The sequence below is a fragment of the Punica granatum genome, chromosome 8, assembly GCF_007655135.1.
Source record: "Punica granatum isolate Tunisia-2019 chromosome 8, ASM765513v2, whole genome shotgun sequence".
NCBI classification, from domain to species: domain Eukaryota; kingdom Viridiplantae; phylum Streptophyta; class Magnoliopsida; order Myrtales; family Lythraceae; genus Punica; species Punica granatum.
In genome coordinates this window covers 10,289,317-10,295,185 of record NC_045134.1, presented here as the reverse complement: position 1 = coordinate 10,295,185, position 5,869 = coordinate 10,289,317, and the positions used below count along the sequence as shown (strand labels likewise).

General features: G+C 44.6%; 1 protein-coding gene across 2 annotated transcripts; it reads left to right on the top strand.

The window, feature by feature from the left end:
* The first annotated feature begins 531 nt into the window (after nt 1–531).
* LOC116187810 (probable inactive purple acid phosphatase 28) lies at nt 532–3,410 on the top strand. Of its 2 annotated transcripts, none has more exons than XM_031516757.1 (4): nt 532–673; nt 962–1,109; nt 1,853–2,247; nt 2,741–3,410. In XM_031516757.1, exons 2-4 carry the CDS (start codon nt 971–973, stop codon nt 3,185–3,187), a joined length of 981 nt encoding a protein of 326 aa, XP_031372617.1. In that variant the 5' UTR covers nt 532–673; nt 962–970; the 3' UTR covers nt 3,188–3,410. The 2 variants fall into 2 exon arrangements, with proteins under 2 accessions (XP_031372617.1, XP_031372616.1); XM_031516756.1 differs by having other exon boundaries at nt 552–837.
* Nucleotides 3,411–5,869: the final 2,459 nt, after the last annotated feature.

Below are 5,869 nucleotides of genomic sequence, written 5' to 3'. Positions count from 1 at the left end.
TTCTTTCACCCAATCCAATACATGTCGTGTTAATGTGTAAACATGTCGTGTTAACGTGTTCGGATAAACGAGTTAAGTGAATAAACATGTCGTGTTAATGTATCCGGGTAACTGAGTTGATCGGATAAACAAATTGTGTTAATGTGTCCTGATAACATTTATAATCGTCTCGTATATACATGTACCTATTATAACACGTTTCGATAAACAGGTTTAAACGTGTCTAAACGGGTTTAAACGTGTCTAAACGGGTTGATACGAATATAAACATGTAGTGTATGGGTTTCTAAAACCTAACCCGTTTAATAATCGTGTCGGGTACGGGTTATGACTTCAATGACACGAACCCGTTTAGACACAACACGTATAAACACGACACGACACGAATTGCCACCCTTATCGTGAACTCCTGGCAACGCACGGAGCGGGTAATTATGTTAAAGGCACTCCGGTGGTTCCAAGGAAATTTGAACCGGATCTCGACGTATATTTAAGTGCACATTAATCATTAGACCAAACCTTGATGTTAGGGCTCTTTTGCGTTCGACTGTACAAAACGTTGCGTAATTAGGCCTTCACATCATCGGCTTCAGAATTCACAGTCAGTCATAGATCTTCCTTGCCTTCCCCGAGGAAAGAAACGGGATGACCCCAACTGACTTTCCCATCAAATGTGAGCAATCCTTCCTCTACTTGAGCTTCATCTTCACATCTCTCTACGTTCTCCATTGCTCAGTCCTGCAGAGATTCCTGCTGGGCCACGAGCAAGTCCATATCAAGAAGTCCGCCGATCTTCCCCTCCGGTTCCGATCGGATGGCACCTTCAAGATCCTTCAGGTGGCGCCTTTCCGGGCTTTGTCTTGTTGGGTTCCACTCTTCCTCAGCTCAACTTTGTTGGGTTACTGATTCTGCTAATTCTCTGCTGAATTTTCTGAGAGTTTCTTTATTTGTCTTCTGTTAGGTGTCTGATATGCACTTCGGCAATGGGGCCGCCACTCGGTGCAGAGATGTCTTGCCGTCTGAATTCGGGTCTTGCTCGGATCTCAACACGACCCGTTTCGTTAGGCGGTTGATTGAGGCAGAAAGGCCTGATTTTATTGCCTTCACAGGTATTGATGATCATTTTCATTCTCTTTGCTTCCCTTTTGGTTGGTAACATTTTGGTTATGGAAGTTAAAGAGGCTAAAAATTCGGATAGTGGGACTCGAAGCTTATCCAAAGTGATCAGGCTGTACCGGAATCCAGCAGGGTATGAACACATTTACTTTAATTTAACGCTACTCGAACTGTTTCATTGGGTTCGAGCATTTGAGATGTCTTTGAAAGTTGGCTGGGAGCTCGCAATTTACATGAACTGCCCCCTGAGGTGTGGGGATTAAAGATACGAACTTTTCGAGTGGCACTTCTGTTGATACTTTTAATCCAAACCATAGTATTGATAAATTAAATAGTGCAGTCCTTTGCTGTAATACTCGAATTCCTATTCTCACTGGGTCGCATCATTGAGTGATGGAACTTTGTAAGGATGTCTTGGTAGTATGTACATAAATGCATTGAGGTCAAGCTTTTCATTAGTTTATGATATCAACTTCAGATAATTTCCCGTGAGGCAGAAATGGTAAATGAAAGGTATTGAGTTCCACTGGCAATGCTTACACAGGTTTACAGAGGTGTGAGATTTTATTTTCTCAGTTCATTGAAATATAAGATCTTTTATCGAGTGTTTGGTTGGCTCAGAACTATTTCCGAGTCAATCTTTTGCACATTTCTATGTATTGTGTTTGCAGTATGAGTGATACTCTCAATTCGGATTCATGATAAATAAAGGATAGCAAAATCTTCTGTCTTTTAGGGGATAACATATTTGGGCAGACCTCGGTTGATGCTGCTGAATCTATGTTCAGAGCCTTCACTCCAGCCATGGAATCGAAACTGCCGTGGGCAGCAATTTTAGGGAACCATGACCAAGAATCTACCATGACCCGCGAGGAGCTCATGTCCTTTATTTCTCTCATGGATTATTCAATCTCAGAGATCAATCCACCTGCTGAGAAAGGAATTCATGGGTTCGGGAACTATCACCTTCAGGTCCATGGGGTCCTTGGATCCAGTCTTGCGAACAGCAGTGTTCTCAATCTCTTCTTCCTTGACAGCGGAGACAGGGAAGTTGTCAATGGGCGGAGGACTTATGGGTGGATTAGGGAATCACAGCTTTGTTGGCTTCAGGGTTTGTCTCAGAAACTCCAGGTACTTAGAGAATGTAAAATTTTCGCATGACGATTTCCAATGGCATAATGACTAAGGCAACGACTTTGCTGGCCTCTCTATCAAGATAGATAGGTTTCATCATGAGTTTTTGGTGGGTGGTGACGATCTCATTTCATGGCAAGCATCTTCAAATAAATATAACATTGCACCTGAATCTTCTAGCTTGAGCTTTTGATGCAACTAAAACTGCTGGGATATCTCTTGTTAGGATGAAACACTTTATATTGAAGATGTTGAAACAAATGCTTGAGCTCGAAATTCACGTCTGGGATTTAATAAGGTTTTCCTGAACAGCAACTGTATTATCCTATGTCCAGTATGGTGGAAGGTGGGAGGGAATAGTATAGAAAGTGTCCCATTCTATACAGAGATTCCTCTCTGTACATCTTTTTTTCAATGTGTTGCACCAGATGTGGCCTTTAACTTCCTCCATTTAGATTCTATTAACGCGTCACAGATCACCCAATAACAGGACCAAAGATTGGATCTTGATCGAAAGTCAACAGATAGCTTGACTCCTGCTCTCGCTTTCTTCCACATCCCAATTCCTGAAATTTGGGATTTATGGTACAAAAAGTTCATTGGCCAATTCCAAGAGGCAGTTGCCTGTTCCTCGGTTAACTCCGGGGTTCTACGGGCCTTTGTCTCAACGGGAGACATCAAGGCTGCCTTTATGGGCCACGATCACAAGAATGATTTTTGTGGGAACTTAAATGGGATTTGGTTCTGTTATGGTGGTGGGAGCGGATATCATGGGTATGGGATGGCAGGGTGGCCTAGAAGGGCAAGAGTGATTCAAGCGGAGCTTGAGCAGAAATATAGGGAATGGACCGGAGTGAAGAGGATAAGCACGTGGAAACGTCTCGACAATGAGAGGCTGAGCGTGATTGACGATCAAGTGCTCTGGGAATTGCAATGATCTTGACCGTGCCACTCTTAGTTACAGGTTTCTTTTCGTCTGTAATATATCTTGCCTGTGTTTCTCTTTCACATCTTTGCTTCTTATTATTGAGAAACGGAATGTCATTGTTGTACTATATTGTGTTCTCTACTTGCATTTCTTTTCCACTTGTTTTCTAAGGCAAGGCTTTGAACATGAAATTGAGTTTAATAAAATCACTACTCTTGTATTATTTCTATAATGCTGAAAGCTAGAAGTGGCTGAAAAGGGAAGGTAATTCGACTCCAGCTATACCTAATAGTGTACACTGCTTTCCACTGCAGTAGTAATTTTTTTCCGGTTATGACTACTGCAGTAGCACTCTGTATCCAGCGTTTCATACTCGATGGTTTTCCCATTTAGTACATGAACTTGTATTCTTATCTTCCATGCTGATGGCTAAAGCATCATCTCCCCGCAGCGAACTGTTGGAGTCTGACGAGAGAAATATGCGCCGGATTCTCCCAAAGCGAGTAGCTCCTAGTGGGTCCCTTCCTCAAGGACGCATCCACTGCCTATCACTGATATTTTATATGCCATCTGGACTGTGGACAGTCGGTGGGCCACCAGCTGCAGGTCCTCCCAACCATTGTCTTGTCGAGAGTGTGCGTCCTGTATCAGGCTCTCTGACTCACTGTCGAGCGCACTCGTTGCCTCATCTAGAAGCAGTGTTGCGGGGTTCTTTAGGATCGCTCGGGCAAGGGATATTCTTTGCTTCTGTCCGCCAGAGAGCTGCACGCATCTCTCTCCACAGTAGGTCTCATATCCGTCCTTCATAGAGCTGCTCGGACAACATCATCTACAGGTTAATATGATTTATGACACGGGCAGTTGCCAAAGTAAAGGGAAAAAAATTAATCCGTTCAAAGCTCAAGGGAACAACAAAGTGCGAAGGAAAAACAGATGGAGATTGGACCTAATGAACTCATGGGCATTGGCAAGTGTTTTTCGCTGCCATTATTTCGGACTCCATTGTGGTCTCTTTCCCATATGCGATATCGTCATGGATTGTTCCAGCAAAGAGAGTCGGTTCCTGACTCACCAGTGCAATGTGCTACCTCAAGGCCCTGAGATTATACCTTCTGATATCTATCCCGTCAATTTCAACTGACCCTCTTTATGGGTCGTAGAACCTTTCTATCAGTCTTATGATGGTCGATTTCCCTGATCCGCTGTGGCCCACTAAGGCCACAAGCTTTCCGGCATCAATGCTCAGGCTTGCACAAGATCACTTGTTTAGACGTAGGGTAAATGAACTCCACCTGTTTGAACTCAAATTCCCCCTCAAATTTCTCCGGATTTAGGCCATCTGAGTCATTGGGATCCATCTTGGTTTTCCTTGATAAGGTGGTAAAAATGGCCTTCAGAGCATTTGTGCCCTTCAATAAGTCTGCAGTAATACTGCCTGTCTCCATGATAACTCTCCCTGTAGAGACCAACACAAAGAATGTCTGGAATAAGTGCTTGTATGTCAATTCGCCTTTGTACAGAAGCTTTCCACCGTACCAAATCAATACTGCGGCACTGGAGGAAGTTAGGAACTGAGACATGAAGAGCCCAAGGGCCGCAACCCAAGACTGCCTGCAGCTCAACTTCTTCGGGTCCAACTGTGTGAACTCATAGAGCTTCAAGACCTTCTCTTGGGACTCAAAGGCCGTTACCATTCTGTGGTTGGCTGCTGCTTCGCTTGCAAGCTCACTGGTTCGATTCTGGGCTTTGAGTATCTTCTTGGACATTGTCTTCATCACTATGGCTCTGATGTAGAAGGAAGCAATCATGAGAGGCTGGACTGCTGTGGCCACTAGAGCGAGCTTCCAGGTGGGGGGAGATCCCAAGAACCACTGCTAGAGTAGCCGAGCAGATCGACTGGGCCAAGAATGAGAGTCGATCAGCCACAAGGGTCCTCACCATGACCGCATCCGTTGCCAGCCTTAAGCACAGGGCCCCACTGCTGTTTTCCTCTCTATCAAACCACTTGACCTCGAAGGTAAGGATCTGGTTCAAGAGTGCCTCTCGTACCCGCTTCACTAGATTCTCTCCCATGATGCCAAAGAAGTAGCGCTGCAGCACATTGGTGATGTACGAGAAGACCGCGAAAGACAAGAAAGCAAAGCAGTATGGTAAGGTCTGAGTCTCGACCTTATGCTTATCGACAACATAAACAGTAACAAGTGCACCAATGCAGTACGCATGGAGGGGCTGACTAGTTCCATATGCAACAGCCCCGATGCAGCCTAATAAGGTGGACTTCCATTCTGGTGAAGTCATACAGATGAGGGCCCACAGAGATGGTGATGCTTGCTTGGCATCTTTCTGCTCTGTCGGTTCTCCGTTCATTGCTAGAGCCGGTCCTCAATGGTAGGTCATTGCCTACTTCTTGGAGCGGAGTGGATTTTCTCCTGATCAAAGGAGATTGCTCGTCCTCCGCTGTTCCTTTAGCAATTGAATTGGCTTTGTCATCATTATTAGTTCTTTGAAGGGTCACCATCATAGTGTACAGACCATCCAGAATCTGTCTTGAGTTGGTCATGACAACCAGATTCCACAACTTGTCCTTCATGAACAACTGTAATCAGGTCGGCATTGCAGAGAGTAGAGAGACAGTGGGCTATTGTTATGGTTGTTCAACCTATAGAAGCTTCATTGAGAGCATCCTGGACA

What these genes read in the sequence shown, in the direction of transcription:
- LOC116187810 (XM_031516756.1), top strand. Translation starts at nt 646, where the DNA reads ATGACCCCAACTGACTTTCCCATCAAATGTGAGCAATCCTTCCTCTAC. An exon ending in GCACCTTCAAGATCCTTCAG is followed by an intron (nt 838 to 961) that starts GTGGCGCCTTTC and finishes GTCTTCTGTTAG; the next exon opens with GTGTCTGATATGCACTTCGG. An exon ending in TGATTTTATTGCCTTCACAG is followed by an intron (nt 1,110 to 1,852) that starts GTATTGATGATC and finishes TCTGTCTTTTAG; the next exon opens with GGGATAACATATTTGGGCAG.